This window comes from Pavona decussata, unplaced genomic scaffold (assembly GCF_977016875.1).
Source record: "Pavona decussata unplaced genomic scaffold, jaPavDecu1.1 SCAFFOLD_154, whole genome shotgun sequence".
In the NCBI taxonomy this organism is placed as follows: Eukaryota; Metazoa; Cnidaria; class Anthozoa; order Scleractinia; family Agariciidae; genus Pavona; species Pavona decussata.
In genome coordinates this window covers 1,403,226-1,424,913 of record NW_028145566.1, presented here as the reverse complement: position 1 = coordinate 1,424,913, position 21,688 = coordinate 1,403,226, and the positions used below count along the sequence as shown (strand labels likewise).

Below are 21,688 nucleotides of genomic sequence, written 5' to 3'. Positions count from 1 at the left end.
TTTTAGAGTGCAATTTTCATAGCGGAGCTCTCCCGCGCGCCGCAGGCGCGCGCAGCGCAGCCCCATAGCTAAGAGAATTTGGTAACCCATGAATGCGAGAAATTTAGGTTTTGGTTATGACGTCACTGTCCGCCCGGCGTACGTCCGTCCGTCCTTCCGCCCCTCTATGTAAGCCATTGTGAAATGCCATAGTTAACATGTGTGGCAACCCGCGTTTTTTCGGCGGATTGTTGCGACAGTCAACCTGTGTGGCAACCCGCGTTTTTTCGGCGGGAAGTTGCACAAAGTTTGCCCAACTGAAAAGTTCTGCTTTTTGAGCTTTTTTGCACAAACAAACGGAAATTTAACAGTCAACTAATTTAACTATTCACAAAGAATATGAATACATCGAAAAACGTTGAAAGAAGAGAAAGAGAGAAAGAAAGAGAGAGAGAGAAAGAAAACGAGAAAGCAGGCGACGAATAAGTGAAGTTCAACGAGAAAGAGAGCGACTAAAAGCACGAGAAAAGAGGCGAAACATGAGTGACGAGCAGCGGGAGAAAGAGCGAGAAAGAAAGCGAGAAAATAGAGGAAATTAAACTGAAGAGCGGTGAGAGAAAGAGCGGGACAGGGCTCAAGAAAACAGGATGAATTGTAGTGAAGACCAACGGGAGAAAGCGCAAGAAAGAGCTCAAGAAAAGAGGCAACGAAATAGTGAGGAACAACGGGAAAAGGAGAGAGAAAGCGGTCGTGAAAAAAGGAGGCAAATTAGCGATCTACAGCGAAAAAGAGAGCGAGAAAGGAAACGAGAAGCCGGGCGAAGAAGGAATTCTAGTGACGTAGAGCAGAGAGAAAGAGAAGCAGGTGAGTTCAACTTTTGTTTTTAAATCACAGTCAATTTGAAACTGCATTTGTTACCTTTTTCAACACGTTATGTGACGAGAAAATGTCAGCAGTTTTATTATTTTTCTCTACCAGTCACGGTGCATTGCTTTTCAAGCTGTCAAAACAATGGCAGGCACCTGGCCGATCGAGTTCGGATTTCCTCCTTCACATTTGCCTGCATTTGTGTGGATTTACAGGCTTTTCTACCACTTTTTTTAAAGATTTATTATGTTAAAAACATTGATACACCTGAATATCATGGCAAATCCTGAGAAAATGTCAGCAGTTTTATTTTTTTTTTTTTACTTAACAATCACGGTGCGTTGCTTTCCAAGCTGTCGAAACAATGGCAAGCGCCGATCGAGTTCGGATTTCCTCCCTCACATTTGCCTGCATTTGTGTGGAGTTACAGGCTTTTCTGGTAACTTTTTTTTTAGGATTTATTATGTCAAAAACATCGATACACCTGAAGATCATGGAAAATCCCGTTCAGTTCCTGTTCTCGAATCAAGTCGTAGAATCTACATGCGTGTTATTTAAGCATAGAAGAAATGTATCAGCCACTGTTTATATCGGTGGACACCCCCTATAAGAAATATAGTTTGTAACTGTGAGGAATATCAACTGCTATTGAAGCAAATTATGGTTTGTTCTTGTTTTTGATCTGGTGATTTTGCTTTCAGTGGGGGAACAGCAGCTGGATGAAGGTCAAATTGAAAACAACACTCTGCAAGACACGTCTGAGCTATCGTCGCCTGCTGAAAGAGATTCATTTGAGCGTGGTCATGATAATTCCGCAGGTAAAAACCTTAAGACATTCAGTCTGAGTTACCCTGCGAGCAGGGGCTCTTCAATCTTCCTAGATAAGTCGTATCTAGGAAGATCGCAGGGCCTCTGTTTGCAAGGTAAGTTTGAGTAGGCAGGGGTTAATTGTGAGAATTTGAAGAAGCTAATACTGTATGTATTGGGAAACGTTGGTTCAGCTTACACGTAGGTTTCTTGTGCTTATGCCTGTGTTTATGCTTATGCTTGCGTCGTACGTGTTAACCAGGCTTTATTGATATTAAGCAAGGATATGAATTTATTAATGAATATGTACATGTGGGCAGTAGTGCAGTTAAACTGGAAATGCACAACTCTTGAAATTCATGCAAATTTACAAACAGTTACCCGAGTGGCATATTTTCCATATCCTCACTACTTAGAATTGATCACACCATTTCCCACTTTTTCATAGTTGTTTATCAGTGCAAATATAGTCGGTGAAAAATGGTGAGCGTATGTGTGGATTTACAATCTTTTGCAGTACTTAACCGTAACTCTTTGATTGCGGGAGAAACATTGATGCATTCTTAAAGCATGGATATTATGGAAAATCCTGTTCAGGTTTGGGCAGCACTAAAATCAGGATTCTGGAATTAGGAATCCGGAATCTGGTACCTGGCATGGGAAAAAAGTTTCTTATAACGGAGAGAGAAATATTTGATGATGAGATATATGACTTTCGGTAAATAATATGGAAACATTTACTGCTAGCAAACAAGTTGAATGTTAATATAGTTGGAATGAAGTGACGTCCTTGTCAAATGCAAATTTCATATTTTTCGATTTGGGACACCAGAGATTAGTCCTAATTCACTCAATATTTCCCTCTAATGAAGGTCTCACGTCCTTGGTTTTGGACAGCTCCTCGAATTCAGAATTCACAAATGAAGCCAATTCAGCGAAAGTAGGTGAAGCACCATCTCCCCGAGAGACCCAACAATGTTGAACTATTCCTCTCCACTTATTCTGAATTTGAAAGGGCAACTTAGTCAGAGTCTTAACGTCCTCCTTCGCGAAGTCCAAGACAACCAGATTAGGAGTGGTGTCTCTGGCGGCAATTATCCTTTGCAGGAAGTCAGAAAGATCTCTCAAACCTTCCGCATCTCCTATACCAATCTTAGGCCAGTTCTCCAGTTTGTTCATAAAGGCTTTTTCAACTACATTGCAGTTACCTTACCTTTCCTTCGCCAATGACCTTGAAGATTGATAGGCATCCTCATTTCCAATCAACATATACTAATCAACAACTTGTTTGGGCTTTCAGTGATAAACTGATGCAGAAAGTTTAGTTTAGTATGAGCATTGGTTTGGAATCAATAAGAGCACTGAAGGAACTGTTCCATATAGAATACCCTGGAGGGTCTCCACTGAACACTGGGATGAAAATTTTAGGCGGTTGACCAGAGATTGTTAGTTGCCTGTTCACTAAATTCTGTTCCACAGTAGATGCCATTAACTTACTACTAGTTTCAACCAGCTTACCCATACATCTTTCTCAAACAATAGAGTGTGTTTAAAAGGGCGTGGCATTTGGAATTAATGCACTGTACACTCCACTGTTTATTAGTGGGAAACCAGAAGTGGGTTGGACCCTATTTATCTGAGTTGGAGAATAGATAGGTTCTTGCTGACCAAGAGAGAGATCACTTTTGTTTGTCATTGGATTTGAATTAAGAAATTTATCCATGCCCTTACCCTTGTCAGCGGCGGGAAAGAGTTAAGATCTTGACCTTCAAGCACATTTTCTCTCTCTGATGAAAAACATACATTAAGCCTTGCTTGATTTTGAGCTAGTTTACTTGGTACTCTTTGTTGCTTCTATTTTCTTCCTTGTTCTAATTTGGCCAACTCGGTTTTCTTGTATTCTAATACCAGTTACGTTCTTTCTCTATATTAGCCAGTTCCGCTCTTTAAGCAGCTTCCTCCTTTTGTAACTGAATCCTTTCATCTTCAGCATCACTGATGGAACTTAGTTTTGACTTATGACTTTTCCTGGAAACTCGACTTGATACTTTAGATGTTTCAGAACTAGAATTCTCCTAGTGCTGTTCAACAAATTCCAGGTATTTAATTTCTGACATTATGTCACAATCAAAATTCTTCCACTCTCTTTCTAGTTGATCAATGATTCTTTCAATACATTTTATACCCTCGCCTGGTTTCACGAAAACCTTAATCTCTTCTACCAAGTCTTGAAACTCAGAGTACATAACCTGAACTTCGCTGAATTCTTTTTTAAATTCTAAAAGTTTAGTTGACCGACCTCACTTTAACAGAGTACCTCTCATACGCTTGGCCAGATCACATATATTTCTTGGTTCTCAAGTTGCTTGTCTTTAAGTCGACTTGGTACAAATACCCTTTTCCTGTCGGTGTTCGATTCCTACACTCTGCGCTTTCTTCTTCCAGTCCCACCTTAGCCTGGTCTTCGCTTCCTAGACTCTTCGCTATTTTGGAAGTAGACATGACATCCATATCTTCAAACGATTGTTATTGCGGCTGGTTTCGCGTCGCGCATGACGGGAGAAGTTGCGAACAAATAAAATAGAGGTTAAAACTCGTTCATCCACAGGTCAGGTTACAGCACATGCCGTTACAATCCTGATTCCCGAGATAACGATCTGCGTGACAAAAGAATACTCGTTATAACTAATCTTGAAATCTAGTGTGAAAAATAAACCAAAAAATGTTCCGTGCATTACTTCTTGAACTGTCCTTACCTTTTAAAGGGACAGCAAGCATCCGATGAACTACGATTACTGCGATTACTGCATAATGTTGAACTACGTGTGAACAAAAACAAAATGGCGGGTCACTTGCCAAAGAAAAACAGACGCGGCAGCTAAGCACTTGCGAGACAAGCCGCTGACTGAACAGCGTTACAGTCACATAAAACATATCATTAATTTATGTTTTCGACATCCCTTTCTTCTTTTAAATGAAACCGAAGAGTTGTGTAACTTTAGGCACAGGCTATACCAAAAATGTTTATTGTTAAGGTTTGATACTCCTTTTTAATCGCTGAGAGCTCCAGTCTGCCGTTGAATATCTCAACAAAACAGTGACACAACTGCAGGATCGGCTTGCTGGTACATTACTATTCTCATTGGTTAGGTCGCAGAATGTGCAATTCAAGGAAAACGGGCACTTTACTCGATTTCATTAACCGAATGTTAAAACTTTCAGTTAATGGTTAGTTTATGGTTAATTTAATTTATGATAAGCTTTATATACATTGTCCCACCTGTTTGTGATACACTTAAAGTAAAACCGTTTTAGGTTTTTGTTTTCGATTAAGGTTGCCGTTGAACATTGCGGTTGTTTACAAAATTAAAAGGCTTCATAATTTTTGGTATTCCGGGTTAATGATACTTCTAAACTTTGTGAGGGCCTTTCTTAGAGTACGTTTTCACAGTAAGGTGTTTGTGAGATAGCGCACGAAGCTAACCTGTTGGCAAAATAATCTGCTGCATTTATCATCAATACAATACAATGCAATGCAATACAATACAATACAATACAATACAAAAGAGTACCGACAAAATTTACAGGTTCTTCTCTGGAATATGTCATTCTGTGCAGGTATAAACTGTGATCTCAGAGGAAGTGATACATCAGGTCATGAAGCCCGTGAGTTTCAGGTTTCCTCTAAAGACAATCTAACGAAACGTAACCTAAAGTTGTGACATAATAAACTTTGTGACGTTTATTTTCATGGTTGTAGATCATTTGAGTGTTTTAACTACTGTTTGATCATGTTGGTGTTTTTCTCTTTGTTAATTTTTAGTCAATTAAGGTGGCCGGACACAGTTTTCTGGTATACATGTGTTAGTAAACGTTAGTTGTAAACTACGTACTTCTGGGTGCCCAAAATTAAAATGTTTAACTGAGAAGGAATGTATTTGAATACTCGTTGTTGAGGTAGGTACCGTTGCCATAGAAAACGCAGCGAGCTATTAACGGTACTCAAATGATAGGTTTCCTTTATTTCTAGACAACGCACTAATTTGATATTTTTTTCATTTTTTTGGTCTCCAGAAAAGTCACAAAGTATTGACATACTGACGCTGCTTTCTGTTTTCATGTAATTTTGACAGGGATATGCCCTGTAAATATTGATTTTGCACTTTGATAGTTTGCCAAGATGCTTTCTTTAAGATTTAATTTTTTTTTCTTTCTAGGCGAATTACCCTTATAGAGAACTACTCTTTTGTCAAATTTTGGTTACTTAGAAAACAGTTCCTTTCCACTAAAACAACGAGTCACAAAGGTTTTGACAAATGCGTCTGCGTGGCTTTTAACTGGGATTTCATAGTAAAGATGAAAAGCATGCAAAAGGGCTTAGATCCTCGTTAACTCGCTTCCTTTGCTTGGTGCAAGAAAAAAAGTTCACAAACGAGAAACTGAGTTATTTTAACGCCAAAACTCAACTTTTGAGTCATTTGATATAAAATTAAGGGATCGCCTTATCGACGTCGTATTTCCCTGGAAGATAGTATTTTCAATTCCAGAGATCATATTTGTCTGGTTACAAATTGCGATGATTGGTGAGATCTAAAATGTACAATCGCTTTTACATGGAAGTACCACGGGATGTTTTGTTGCAAAGGGAAGATTAGCTCGTCTAATGCGGCCACCAACGCGAACGATGCAATCTTCATCAAGAAAAGGATCCAAACGATACAAGCTTATTTTGTAATTTTGTAGTAGACGATTTCTCGTAACGACATTATTCTCGATCTCTCGCTGTAACAAAAACTGGTAGCTATCAAACTTTAGCAGTTTAAATAAACCTACTACAAACTATTGCAAAGGCGTATAATTAATATTGATTGACAGTTTAGTGCCAAGATTTTCGACCGTTTTTTTAAAGGGCATTGACGAAAGAGTCTGTTATCAGTCAACAATAAAGATTATGAACAGTCAATAAACAACTGGCCAAAGTTAGATTAAACGTGTAGACAATTTGCTGGATTACTTTTACGTCTGGGATAAATAATGCAACGAAACCAAAGATCTGGAGCAATGATTTCTTTCACTACAGTTGTTTCTTTCTTTACCCAGACTGGTTATAGCTAAATAAATCCAAAAAAAAAATTCAAAGGCTCTTTAAGCTACTCATATTCAGTCTTTTCTCAGGACGAAGCAAAGCGTTTCCAGGCCCGTTAGCCGTAAGATTTGAAAAAGTCACTTTAATAGACAGCCACAGGTGTCAGCACGCTTATATCTTGTTCATGTAGTTAACGAGGTGACGTTCCCGCTAAAATTTGCGGCCGGTGCGAGAGCTGTTATAAGTTTTTGTTGCTCCTTCAAACGGTTCACTTATCTTTAAGGCAATTAGCACAACAAAAACAGCAACAGCTACAGTTTGAAACAATTAAGTTTATACACTGGAAGGAGGATTTTAAACTGCATTATAAAATACAGAGGAAAAAAAAAAGAAAAAAGGTAAAGATCACCATCAACAACAACGGCAAATTTTCGATTCGTTGATTAGAAGTTATTATGCCACTGTTTAATGTTTTGCCGTAGGTCAATCCAATGAAAGCGATGAATTGATCTCCTGATAAATCTTCAGTGTAAATAGCTAACTCGTGTGAAGGTAATAGGATGCATTCAGCTGTATCCATTTCTGTCTTTAATAAACAAAAATCAACTTTCTTGTGGCACATGACATGATCACCTCCGACTGCGAACCTCAACTTAAGTCTTTAAGAGCAGCTGTCTGTAAAAATCACACAAATTCTAAATTTCGCGGCAAGAGTAGAAAATTCAATTTCTTATTTTAATGTTTGATAGGCTAGGATATTACTATAATCACTGTATAGTTTTTTTTCGACGAAATATCCTTTTATTTCCAAGAAAAATGCAACTAACAAAAATCCGTTAAAATCGTTCATTTGAGGCCCTAAATTATTAAACGAGTTTGAGAGCCTCGCATGCAAAAACGAAACATTTTTGCCGCCTTTAAAACACTCAAATCTGTTTTTACAATCTCTATATGTCTGTTTGGGAAATATTGCGATGCTCTGCGTATACGAAATTAATTCAAATTCAAAGGCATACACTCCATTGCAGAAATAAGAAACTTGTCCAAATGTCAGGTCTGGGCGGTTTTCCGTACTTGAGTTATTTGACAAAATGTTTCGGCGGAGCTCCGCGCGCCGAAGGCACGCGCGAAGCCCCATTGACGTGATAAGTGACTTATTCCTCTTTTGCATATTAACACATAATCCCCTCGCATTTAAATTAGCTGTTCATTAGCCCCGCTCTTCCCTTCAAACAATCAAAGCCTCACCCAGCTTTTCAGACAATTGATTTAGGGGTTATGTAATTTATTCCCCCCGAAAAGAACAAAGGAATCCGATTCATGTGAAAATAAAGCAACTTAAAGTACCCTTAAGGTAACCATCACTTACTTATTTATTCATTCATTTATTTTTAAGATGCTTGGTGTATATTGTTCAAAAAGCAGAATTAAATATGCTGCATATAATTGTGTATAGTGACAAATGTTTTCCTGGCCAAGTAATTTTGAATTTTACAGGGTCCTACAAAAATTCCGCAAACTTTCCTTACATTAAATACTCAGGTGTTTCATTGCCCAACATTGTCAGTTTAAGTAGCCCGCCTGAGTAGTTAGCATCTTGAGGGTATGAAATCATTTATCAAAACTATGCCACTTTCGGCCCCCATTTCACCCATAATCATCGCTTAAATCCACCCAACTCATCAATTTGCGATTTTCAAAAATAACACATAATTTGACCTCAACTCACCTATCATCAATACATTTTTCAAGCCCTTTATTACAATATTTGATTTTCACGGGAGCTGCCTGTAAATATCGTGACCCTGACCTTGGAAAATTCTCGGTACCTAAATCCTCGGTTCTCAATCCTCTGCAGTTTTTACACTGAAATACAACCTAAACACAACCTTATTTACAGCGAATTCATCAATCGCTGAATTCAACCGTGGATAATCATCTTTTGAGCTATGATTTGACCATACATTCCATTCCAAAGACACTTAAGAACATGGCGCGTCTGATTAAATGGGATGAGGTGAGTAGAAAAAATAAAAATAAAAAATCGCATTTGTTAATTTTCCCTGAGTATTCAATTGAGTATTCAGGGAGATGCCCCAAGATATTAATACACGAAATAGGAGCCGATCTGGTACTCCAACCACGCAAAATCCAGATATGATTGATTCAGCTGGTGATCAATCATCTGAGCAAAATCCAGCCGCAAAGACTATTATTCATAATGGAAAAGTATATTATATTCATCCATTATACACTAATTATACAGCATCAGCAGATGGATACATCATTAATCTGAAAAGATTGGAACCGAGAAAAGGGGAGATTAAAATGTGATGGATATTTTCAGACTGATGTCAGATCAAATGATCATCATATATCCTTTTCGTGCCTCGTGGCACATAGGGCCTTCATAGAGCTTCTCCACTCCTCTCTATTGGTTGCTGCGGTCCGCACCTCCTCCCACGATCTCCAACCTGCTTCTTGCCTTTCTTTCTCTACTGTCCGTCTCCAGGTGGTTTTTGGTCTTCCTCTTCTCCTTCTACCTTCTGGTGCCTTACGTTCCAGTTGCCTATCTTCATGGTGTATTTAGGGTGTATCATTGGCTTGATCAGCCCGGAGGCGTCCTGCTGGCTTTGGCTCCCGTGCGTCATTAACTCTCTCCGATGAGGTACTGCCACAGTTCCCCTTTGAAATAGTGAATTCACTCTGCTTCTGGTTTCTGTAATAATTGTTTTTTTTTTTTACGGAAGAGGGTTATTAGCCCTCTGCCCAACCCCCAACCTGGAGGGCCAGTGGGATCACTCTTTGTCTGGCCCCTACCCTTTGACCTGTTTGGCATGGGTGTCCCTGCCAGGAGTACGAGACTCCAGCCAACATAGCTCTAGGGGTCACTGGAGCACGCAAGCCGCCTCACCACGACAAGGTGGCGATCCCAATCAAGGCGGCAGATCAAATGATAGCCAACAAAAAACATATAAATCTCATAGATTTGTGTTTGAAGATGGATATCAAATACATCACATCAATTGTAATAAACAAGATAACTCAATTGAGAATCTGGAGCTTGTGACCAGACAAGAAAACATGCAATATGAAGGCTTTAGACGAAAAGGTAGAAAAAACAAATCACCACAGAATGTTCCAATGAAACATTCCATGTTTTATCAACATCCCATTTACACAAATTGTTCTGCTAATGAAATGGGTCAAATCTATAATGAAAAAAACAAATAGAGTTATAACTGGATATTTTAATAGCAAACCCAAAACAATTATTAATGTTGATGATTTAACACACTTTTTAGATGTTAATGTTGAAGAAATTATGGAAACTATCCATAAATGGATCAGTCAAGGCTCAGCTTGGTTAATCAAATCAATTACTGGTCATTATATCAATATCATCCAATATGAACCACTTGCTGGCAGTTCATATATTAAACTTCAAACGGAACTGCAACATCATAAAAAAAGGAATCATCAATCTACAGAATAAAGATAATCAATGCTTCAGATGGTGTCATATTAGACATTTGAATCCACAAGAAAAATTTCCACGAAGAATAAAAAAAACTGATCAATCATTTGTCAAACAATTTAATTATGATGGTATTGAATTTCCTGTTTCCATCAAACAATATAACAAAATTGAAACCCAAAACAGTATTAACATCAATGTATTCGGTTATGAAAACAACCAGCCTTATCCAATTGATATTTCAAAAGAACAGTTTGATGATGTCTTGAATTTGCTGCTGATTTCTGATAATATAAACACACATTATTGTCTTATCACAGATTTCAATCGATTCATGTTCCATAAAACAAATCACAAAAATAAGGAACACTTTTGTCTGCTTTGTTTCCAATGTTTCTCATCTGAAAGAGTGTTATCGGAACACAAAGAAATATGTTTGGAAATCAATGGAAAACAAGCTATTAAAATGCCCAAAACTTGGATCCAAAATTGGTTTCAAAAACTTTAAGAAACAATTACAAGTTCCATTTGTGATATATGCCGATTTTGAAGCTATCACTGAACCAATTCATGGATGTACACAATCCAATCAAAAATCATTTACTGAAGCATATCAAAAACATACCGATTGTGGTTTTGGATACAAAGTTGTTTGCTGTTATGATGATAAATATACCAAACCAATACAACATTATCGAGGAGAAAAAGCTGTTTACAAATTTATGGAATCCATGCTGAATGAAGTCACATACTGCAGAAAAATTCTGAAATCAAAGTTTAATAAACCATTGAAAATGACTCCAGATGATGAAAATGACTTCCAAACAGCAACGTCTTGCCACATCTGTGGAAAGAAATACATTGAATCAGATGTCAGAGTCAGGGATCATTGTCATGTTACCAGAACATATCGTGGTTCAGCTCATGAATCATGCAATTTGAATTTTAAATTAACAGATAAAATCCCAGTTATTTTCCATAATTTGAAAGGATATGATAGCCATTTTATTATGCAAGAAATTGGATCAATCATTGAAAATAATACTTATACAGACAAAAAAGGACAAACCAAAAAGCATAAAATCAATGTTATACCACATAATATGGAGAAATACATGGCCTTCATGTTGGGCAATCATTTAGAATTCATTGATAGTCTCCAAAATGAATGAATCAGAGTTTGAGTAATCTGGCCAAAAACGTTTTTTTTTTGTATTTTAATAGTTTTTATTTCAAGGTAATAGGATTACAGTTGTTTTTAAACTAAATTGTACACTCACACACAAAACACACACACACACACACACACACATTTGTACACAAGGACCTCAAAACACCCATTGCAAACTATCATAACGTATCTCTTGCGAAAAGATGAAGTAAATTAAAATTATTACAATGATTTATATTGAAGGAAAGATAAAGCTAACTTGATTCGTTATCCTTATTGTATTTGCCCCATTTTACGAGATGGATGGGGAGTTTATTTTTTGATCTGGCCATTGTTGTCTCAAGCTGGAAAACCAACTTAATCTTCGCAGTGAACACTCTGAAAGATGGTATGACTTTTTTGCATCGTGATGAGTATATATGGCGTTTCGCAAGTAACAGTATGTGATTGATAAACAGATCATTTTTACACTCTAAAATACCTAACATTATGTCTTTAACAGAAAGCAATTCTATTCTAACATCATGATCGCCTAACCATTTTATAACTTCTGCCCAAACTTCTCGGTATAGTGACAAGATACAAAAATATGTTCGAGGGATTCGTCCATTACACCACAGAAAGAACACAGCGGAGATGCTACAATGCTGATTTTACTAAGGAACAAGTTCGTGGCGAGACACCTGTATAGAAGTTTGTACTGAAATTCGCGCGACTTAGTATCCAGCGCCACCCGGTGTGGTAAGCTGTATATCTTTCTCCAATCTAACTCGTCATCTGCAAATTGAGTATTATATTTAAATTGAGCAGTCGGTGGAGTAATGATTCTATCTCGTTGTTCTTTATATATACTCTTTGATACAGCTTTACTTATTGAAACATTCTGTCCATTTAAAGATAGGAGAATGTAATTTTCTAAAATGAAAGGCTCATTAATAGTAGACATACAGGTTCTTAAGGATTGACGCCATTGTACCGGAAGTGCGTCAATCAAAGAAGCAATATTAAAAGCATCTAATGGTGACATATTAAGCTCCCTTACTCTAGAATTTGTGACAAGAGCATTGTTCTCCGTAATTAAATCCCCTAATCTAATTATGCCTGCATTGGCTAACCTACTATTGTATACTGATTTTCCAATCTCGTTCAAAACTGTCTTTGGAATACCATCTTTGTTAAAGATTCTACGGACTGAACTCTTGGCCTTTTTGTGAGATTCCAGATTCAAAAAATATTTATTTTTTTTTTCTCCGCTTTCGTACCAAGCCGCTTTCGATCGAATTATTGCACCTCTTGATAACTGGTCATAAATGCCATCATCCTCTAATTTTAAGATTTCATAATTTTCAATGTTTTCGGGGGATGGACAGCTACTACATTTTTCCTCATAAGCCTTGAGGAAAGCTTCAATATCGGAGATCGTTTTCCTTCTTTTAAATGCTTTTTCTTTACTGTACTTAATCAAAACATGGCTTATTCTGTATTTAATTAAATCCCACAAAAGTCTCTTGTCGGTTACTGCCTTAAATTCATGAAACCAGATAGGCACACTGTCATTAATCAAAGTGACAAAATTAGCATCATCCACTAGACTGGCATTAAATTTCAAGAAAGAAGGGCCATGCTTTTGCATATCAATGTTATTAAAGTGGAAACAACTGCTGAATGATCAGAGTTAATTGATGGAATGATGCCGGTCCTTTCAATATCTTCCTGACAGATATCGCTAGTTAACCAATAATCCAATTTTCTTTGAATAAAAGGATCTTTTTGCCTTCATGTGAAGCGCTTAGTTTCAGGATTCCTTATTCTCCAGATATCTACTAGATCAAAGTCTAAACATAGGTCTTGAACATTTTTCACTGAATCTTTTTTCGTCTGATTACCACCCGAACAGTCAAGGTCAGGATCAATCGCGACGTTGAAGTCTCCACCAACTACAATCTTGTATTCATTATCTATTACAAAACGTTCAATATTCTCATTGAGTCTATCATAGAAACAGCGTTGTTCCGAAACCGTATTCGGAGCGTAAACATTTACAAACAAAAATTCAGAACTTTGCACATTAGCTTGCATAATAATGTAGCGGCCATTGTCATCAATTTCAACACGCTTTAGGTTAAAGTATAAGCCATTTCTCACTATAATCATTACTCCACGGCTATGATTAAAACCATGTGAAAAGAAAATCTTACCTTGCCATTGTGTCCTCCACGTATCCTCGATTTCTGCCGTACAATAGGTTTCTTGGAGAAAAATTATGTCACGCTTTTTCTTGTTCAATCACATGAAGAGAGCTTTTCTTCTTTTTGGAGAACGAATCCCTCGACAATTTAAAGATGGCAATTTAAAATCCGTATATTCTTTCTCGTACGCTGATCTATTTTAGATTATACAATGTACTGAATGCTACGCGCGCTGTGATTGGTCGTTGCCCATGATCTATTAGAGTGCAGACACACGGATGACGTCACGGAAAAATTGTTCTCTTCGTTTTGCCCAACATGGCGCGCGGTTTTCAAAATGTTTGCGAGATTATTTCGAATTGAGCAATGAAGGCCCTGAGAAAAGTTTAGCAGGAGCTGTTTACAAACAAGAAAAAGAAGAAACCAAGGCGAAAGTGTTCTTGTCAATTAAAAAATGCTTAAACTGGAACAAATCTTCAAAAAAGCTGTTAGCGCTACGAAAGGGCTCAAAGTTTTGAAAATATTTACTCGATTATTCTGCTTTGAGCAAGTGAAGGCCTCGGTAAAAGTTTAGGGGAAGCTGTTTACAAGTACGATAAAGAAGAAAAGAAGAAGCCAACACGGAAAGTAGCGTTGGTGACTTTGAAAATTCCTCAACTGTTACAAATGGAACAGTACAGTCAAGCGCTACGAGGCAGGTTTATCATGTTTCCTTTCTGTTCATTGTATAAAACAAATAGATTCCAAGTTGCCGTGCGTCTGTTCAGTAATAGATCACAGAAGACGTCAAAATGTGGTAAGGACATCAGTGACACACTCGCCTGCGGCTCGTGTGCCACTTTTTTGTTCTTACCACATTTTGACGTCATCTGTGATCTATTACTGAACAGACGCACGGCAACTTGGAATCTATTTGTTAATTGATATATACGCTAACTCTATCAAATATTTTAAAGCAAACCATTTCGCCTGCATTGCAAAGGATACGACTATGTGTGAATACAAAGAGGTTCTTAAACGTACAAACAAGTATTACAATAAACACTCTATACAATAAAAAATTACAAAGGCTGCGGATAATGATACCCATGTGCAGCCTGATGGGATTTGGTACGATAGTTTGTTATGCAAATTCTTGAAGCCACCACTATTTTGAAGCGGAAAATAATTTTTCCTCATGACCAAAAAGAAAAAAGAGAAGAGAAAAATACAAAATTTGGTTCTTAAACTTAGATATATCGATGTATTTAAGGAGATATGTTCAGGGGATGATATACTCTCCATCTATGTACAATTTATCAGGTTCCTTTTTACAAAAGAAAGCCAATTTTCCTTCCTCCCTGGCGCGTTTCAACCTTGGCCACTGCTTCTTCCTAAATCTCTTTGGGTAAATCAACATAAACTTTGACATCGACGTCGTCTTTCATCTCCAGCGCCCTCTTAAAAACACGTTCACGGTCGGGATACCTGAGAAATCGTGCGATAATCGGCCGAGGTACCCCAGGTTTCTTTTTGCCCATTCAATGAACCCTCTGAAACTCCACGTCGCGTGCGCCATCTAGCTCAAGATCACTTGCTAAGAAGCGGCGGACAACTTCGCCGGTGTTCTCATCTTCATTCGGGTTGCTTTCGGGGATTCCAAGAAAGCGCAGGTTTTCTCTTCGATTGTAAATCTCTTGGTACATGATACGCTGTGTTAACGCTTTAATCTCCTGAAGATTGGTGTCGGTTTTGCCTTTCAGCTCGTTCACTTCAGAATTAATAATTTCATTCCGTTGTCCATTTCGTTTACCGAGCTCTCCATTAAAGCAACTCTGTCATTTAGGGCGACTACATCTGGCTGAACGCTTTTGATAGTGTTCTCAAGTCCCTTAATGTTTTCTAACACTCCCTCAACTTTCCTGTCCATTTCATCAACCTTGCTAAGTACTTCATCCAGCTTCCACATTACCTTAGTTACATCTGAAGCCGTATCCTCGGCAGACTTGCCACTGTTCTGTTTCTTCTCTTGGGGAGAAAGGCTTTCATTGGCCGAACTACTGCTCCCTCTCATCTTTCGTTTAAAAGGTTAAGCGTGTTTTCGGCCATTAAAGAGGAATAACAAAGCTAAACAGAACTCGCAAAATTCGAAAATGGCGGGAGCGACGAATAACACGTCCTTACTCCATGCCAGACCCAGACCCCCTTGCCTGAAGAAGCTTTTAAACACACGAAACAAGTGTTCAAAGATGATAAATTCAAGCTAATGAGGCAAAAAGGTGTTTATCCATATGACTATATGGACAGCTTTGAGAAATTCAATGAAACACAATTGCCAAGTCAAGACGATTTTTTTTCAGTAAAATGAATAATGAGCATATTTCTGATGAAGAATACAATCATGCTCAAACTGTTTGGGACACATTTGAATTGAAAACAATGGGAGAATATCATGATTTGTATCTCCAATCTGATGTATTGCTGTTGGCTGATGTATTTGAAAACTTCAGAAAAACATGCTTGTAGTATTATCAATTGGATCCATGTCATTATTTCACATCTCCTGGACTTAGTTGGGATGCAATGTTGAAGATGACTGATGTTAAATTGGAACTTATTACTGATATTGATGTGTACCAATTCATTGGAAAAGGAATGCGTGGTGTTATCAGTTATATCGCCAATAGATATGGCAAAGCAAACAATAAATACATGAAAAATTATAATCCAAATGAAGCCAGTAAATATCTTATGTGTTTGGATGCAAATAATGTATATGGATGGGCAATGAGTCAATATCTCCCAACAGGTAATTTCAAATGGTTGACTGAAAAACAAATAAACCGAATCAATTGGTTTAATCTCAATGCTGAAAGGGATAAAGGATACCTTTTGGAAGTCGATTTGGAATATCCCAATGAATTGCATGATTTACACAATGATTGTCCATGTGCAGCTGAACAAATCAAAGTGACACAAAATATGCTTAGAGATCATTGCCAAAAAATCGCAAACAAATTTGGAATAAAAACTGGGCAAGTCACCAAATTGATTGCAACTCTTGCCAATAAAAACAAATATGTGCTGCATTATAGAGACTTGCAATTGTATCGTGATTTGGGATTGAAATTAACCAAAATACATAGAGTACTGTCCTTTAATCAACGTCCATGGCTAAAAAGATATATTGACTTCAATACTCATCAAAGAACTCAAGCCAAAAATGCATTGGAGAAAGACTTTTTCAAATTGATGAATAACAGTGTCTTTGGGAAAACAATGGAGAATATCAGGAAAAGGGAAGATATTAGATTAGTTACAACACCAAGACAATTGACAAAATTAGCTTCAAAACCAACATTTATTGGCAGCAAAATATTCAATTAGAATCTGGTTGCAGTTCATAAGATCAAAGAATCACTGACTCTCAATAGGCCGGCATATGTTGGGATGTTTATTCTTGATTTAAGCAAGACTCTTATGTATGACTTCCATTATAACTTTATCAAACAACAATATGGGGCCAAAGCTAAGTTATCATTTACTGATACTGATAGTCTTACATATGACATTGAATCTGAAGATGTTTACAAAGATTTTTGGAAAAACAGAAAGATGTTTGATAATTCAGATTATCCATCCAATGATCAATTCTTTGATGCCACAAACAAAAAAAGTAATTGGCAAATTCAAAGATGAAGCTGCTGGAATCCCAATCACTGAATTCGTTGGATTGAGATCAAAAATGTACTCATACATCAAAGACAATAATAATGGTGGTAAAACAGCCAAAGAAATCAAAAAGAATGTCATCAAAAAAGAAATTCAACACTCTGATTACAAAGATGTTCTTTTCAATGAGAAACAATTACATCACCAAATGAAAACAATCAGAAGCAACAAACACATTCTTGGCAGTTATCTTATCAATAAGACTTCTTTGTCATGTTTCGATGATAAACGATATTTGCACCCAAATGGCCTTGATTCATTTGATTATGGATATTACATGGTGTAAAACAAACTGTGACGAAAACATGCGTTAAAAACTTGATTTTCATCTATTTTTCATTTTTTTTTTTGACAATAATAATGGTGGTAAAACAGCCAAAGAAATCAAAAAGAATGTCATCAAAAAAGAAATTCAACACTCTGATTACAAAGATGTTCTTTTCAATGAAAAACAATTACATCACCAAATGAAAACAATCAGAAGCAACAAACACATTCTTGGCAGTTATCTTATCAATAAGACTTCTTTGTCATGTTTCGATGATAAACGATATTTGCACCCAAATGGCCTTGATTCATTTGATTATGGACATTACATGGTGTAAAACAAACTGTGACAAAAACATGCGTTAAAAACTTGATTTTCATCTATTTTTCATTTTTTTTGTATTTTCGTCTATTTTCATTATTTTTTGCCAAAAGTTTCATTGGGCGAATGTCCATTGAAACGAAAAAGAATGGTATGATGGGTGCCAGACACATGCCAATCCCCATCAAAGATGATTCCATGCAGGTGGATTCATCTTCCTGTCAATTCCTGCATTGCTATTATTTCTGCATTTATTGCAACCATCACAAAGAAATATCAAATGACAAATCAAATATGCCATATTGTTGTCAACAACAGAATCTCAAAGATATTTCTGGACGAGTCACCTGCATCAATTGTGGACAAGTGATTGGTGAGGATTTCAAAACAGAATACGTCAATTTTCATGTCAATTTGTTCAAAATATACAAGAAAACAGTGTATAATAGAAAATACCATTTGTCACATACATTAGATAAAATAATTTTTTAATACAAAGTGAAAATAAGTTGCTCGAATAGTTTCAAAATTCATAAAATATTCGTTGAAATAAACAAAATCTTGCCACAAATCAATGGCAAAAGAAAGATAATAATCAGTTTGAAATATCTTTTGCATAGAATACTGCAATTGATGAAAATTGATCTAATTCCATCATCAGTTAACTCTTTGTAAACATCTTCCGGTATTTCATCATCATAAAATTCATCATACAAATAAGTGAAAACCAAAATGCTTTTTATCTTGGTTTCATGTCTGACAAGCATTTCTGTTCCAAATCTTCTTTGATGATATGTTTCCCTGGTGAGTTGCTAAAACAAAAAGGCTAGGAACTTTGTTTCGTTTGTACAACAGAAAGAGACAGTTATGAACGCTGAAAGTAGGCTCCGGCAGATTCTACACTCCTCCCCCGTCCGTCCACCCCCCCCCCCCCCCCCATTGTCTGCCTGCATATGTTTATCTTGTTGTCTTTCCATACCTAAAAATATGTACTACAAACTCCTTTGATTGTGAACCCAATGCTGCTTGTCAAAACACCGAGGGCCCGTACACCTGTAGTTGTAAATCCGGATATACGGGAAATGGCAAGATTTGTGATGGTACAAAATTAACAATGATTAAACAAATAATTGTATAATATAATTCTCCTCCACATCCAAGTGCTAATGGTGATAATGTTTTGGCCGAGACGATGAGAACTACGACGGTGAAATAACGAGGACGAGACTGAAAATAATGATAACCAAGTTAATCTTTAGAAAACGAATATTATGCTTGTTGGTACCCATTAGAGGACCGAAGAGGCCGACAATCTAGTTATAGAAATCAGTAACACGCGTTTAGAAACGGTTAATAAGTTCAAATACCTTGGGGTGCTTCTAGACAACACTCTATCCTGGAAGGACCACATAGAATATATTGGTAACAAGATCTCGTCAAGATAAGGTGTTGTGGGTCGAGCGCGTAAGGTTCTCCCCAAGCCAACTTGCCTAATGCTCTACAATACTAAAGTTTTGCCATTATTTGATTACTGTTCGCCTGTCTGGGACAGTTGTGGAGCTGGGAGCAAAGATTACCTAGATAAGCTAAATAGACGTGCTGCATGCATTATTGAAGGTCGATCAGTCGGGGCTGAGGAGTTAAAATCAACACTTGGTTGGCCCAACCTACAAGCGCGCAGAAATTATCTCAAATGCCTTTTAGTCCATAAATGTCTTCACGGAATAGCGCCTTCGTACTTACTTTCAGAGTTTAGGCACGCGCATCTTTACCATGGCCATAACACCAGAAGCCGTGATTTCTTCGCAAAGTAGCGCTAAGTATCAGGGGATTTTCAGAATAAACGGTGCTCGAACTTAGAACACCAACCCGAGAACCATATTAGACAGGTAGAGGCGTTAAGTGAGTTTAAAACTAAACTTAAGTGCCATCTTAAACAATAACACTTGCGGTACATGCTGCATTATAACTTAATTATTTGTCTAGTTTTTTATATTGCAATGCTTTGTCTTGTGCTGTGTCAGGGCTCCATTTAAACTAGCTCTGCTAAATTGGATGCCCCTGGATAGATATTGAATTAAATAAAAATAAATTAACGGGATGATCATATGAACAAACGATGTTTAGTGAAAGTGCGGAAGTCACATCAGTCACATTATATGGTACATTATTGTAATATTGTAATCGTAGACTCTAGCCTTATGCCGGGTCATATTGTATGAAAGTAACAGGCACCAATAGAAATTCTGAGTTTTTTTTATGTCACCAGTCCAATTGAGTGGGTGTTTTAATTGGCTGCCTAACGGCAACCGAAAGGGCAGAAAAGGGGGCAGAAAAGAAAACAAACCGAGGCATTTTAGAAACTTTCCCATATAGAAGTAAAAGAACTTGGCTGATGCAGCTTGGTATATATTGTTCAAAGAGAAGAATTAAATATGCTGCATAAAATTGTGTATGGTGACAAATGTTTTCCTGGCCAAGTAATTTTGAATTTTACAGGGTCCTCCAAAAATTCCGCGAACTTTCCATAACATTAAATACTCAGGCGTTTCGTTGCCCAACATTGTCAGTTTAAGTAGCCCGCTTAGAATAGCTCTGCTAACTGCGGGCTACAAAGTCTTTTTTTTTTTTTTGTTCAGCTTGAAAAATAAACTTAACAGAAACAGCGACAACGAGAACAAAAACAGCGATAGCGACAGAATCAACAAGAATGCATGCAATAGTGCAAAACAAAAGAGTGATTTTAGAGCCACTTCACAAGAGTGCAGCTTACAAAAAATTCCACTTGAATTAATTGTAATCATGGATACTTTCTCTCATTACATTTTTCTAGATATAGACGAGTGTTCTACCAACTCTCATAGCTGTGATACCAACGCTGTGTGCAGTAACACTGATGGATCGTACACCTGTCCTTGTAATTCTGGATATTCGGGCGATGGAAAGACATGCACTGGTAAGCTATTTCTAGTATTGTCTATCAGAGAAGTAGTATAGTTCACATTTTCATTACCCAACCGTTCCTAACGTCGATTGCCCAAACAGCAACAGCAACAACAACAACAACAATAACAGAAGAAACAGCGACAGCGACAACAAAAGCAACAACCGTTTCCAACGTCCTCTCCAATTAAACGAAAAGTTAAAGAAAAAAAGGGCTGTATGCAGGCCTTTACACACTAATAACTGGAGATTCCATTTAGGTGCTTGTTATAAACTGACCTAGGAGCAATTTTCACTAGGCTGTATTAAATTATAATTTATTAACTACTGTTTTGTTGATTTGCCGCATGTACTAAACTTGCATGCCTCATTAAAACTTGAACTACGGCTAAAGTAAGAAGCATATAGTAATATGGGGCTTCTCCACAGATATCGACGAGTGCATCAGCAGCGTCCACGACTGTTTCAGCAATGATTCCTGTACAAACACCTTGGGATCTTACAACTGTTCGTGTAACCATCCTTTTGTAGGAAGTGGGAAAAACTGTAGCTACTCTGGGTCAGGTGAGTTACATTGATCTGGAATAATTAGTTGGTACCTTTGATTTTTAAAAGCTTATATAGCAAAAAAGAAAGTCTGCAAAAAGACACGTGCGCACACACAAACTGCAAGAACAACGTGGAAAGGAGTTACCCCTTTGCTCGTTTTCATTATGCATTGGGTTACTCCTGTACTAACAGAGATATTGTATTATTCAAAAGCAGTAGATAGCTCTGTTGACGCGCTCTGATGGCTACTGAAACTCGGTATAGCAAGCGCTATTCACGTCCAAGCAACTCGCGAAGCTTACGTTAGCTACGAGAAAAA

The 21,688-nt window shown here is 37.3% G+C and overlaps 1 protein-coding gene across 1 annotated transcript; it reads left to right on the top strand.

Annotated features, from left to right (window-relative positions):
- Positions 1–425: 425 nt before the first annotated feature.
- On the top strand, positions 426–2,635 carry LOC146466104 (uncharacterized). The gene is made up of 3 exons (XM_085127891.1): positions 426–843; positions 1,548–1,769; positions 2,526–2,635. The coding sequence occupies exons 1-3, from the start codon at positions 627–629 to the stop codon at positions 2,633–2,635; spliced, it is 549 nt and encodes a 182-aa protein (XP_084984017.1). The 5' UTR covers positions 426–626.
- Positions 2,636–21,688: the final 19,053 nt, after the last annotated feature.